At 44.0% G+C, this 366-nt stretch overlaps 1 protein-coding gene across 1 annotated transcript in view; it reads left to right on the top strand.

Annotated features, from left to right (window-relative positions):
* Nucleotides 1–35: 35 nt before the first annotated feature.
* ZNF699 (zinc finger protein 699) overlaps nt 36–366 on the top strand; it is a 12774-nt gene continuing 12443 nt past the window's right edge. The window contains exon 1 of the mRNA XM_008594873.1: nt 36–235. Coding sequence (XP_008593095.1) covers nt 202–235 — 34 coding nt within the window. The 5' untranslated portion in view covers nt 36–201. The remainder of the gene's footprint in view (nt 236–366) is intronic.

Genomic DNA, 366 nt, shown 5'->3' with positions numbered 1-366 from the left:
ACTTCCTTCGAATTGACTCTCAGTTCCCCAATTTTGTCAGTCTCATCCATACTCATGCATACGTTGGCGGAGTTATACCTTTTTGAACAGAATTTGTGGATGTTTTAGGACTCAGTGGTCTTTGAGGATGTGGCTGTGGACTTTACCCAGGAGGAGTGGGCTTTGCTGGATCTTGCTCAAAGGAACCTCTACAAAGATGTGATGCTGGAAAACTTCCGGAACCTGGCCTCACTAGGTAAGAATGGCAGCATTCTTCCATGTGGTGGTTCAGTAAACAATTTTACCTCCCTAATTGACCTTGTTCTAGGATTTGGGCTAAGGAATGGGAATATATTGGTAAATAAGACAGACATGGTCACTGACCCT

This window comes from Galeopterus variegatus, unplaced genomic scaffold (assembly GCF_000696425.1).
Source record: "Galeopterus variegatus unplaced genomic scaffold, G_variegatus-3.0.2 Scaffold11795, whole genome shotgun sequence".
Taxonomy (NCBI): Eukaryota; Metazoa; Chordata; class Mammalia; order Dermoptera; family Cynocephalidae; genus Galeopterus; species Galeopterus variegatus.
The sequence above is the reverse complement of the archived record's forward strand: the minus strand, read 5'-3'. Positions and strand labels throughout refer to the sequence as shown.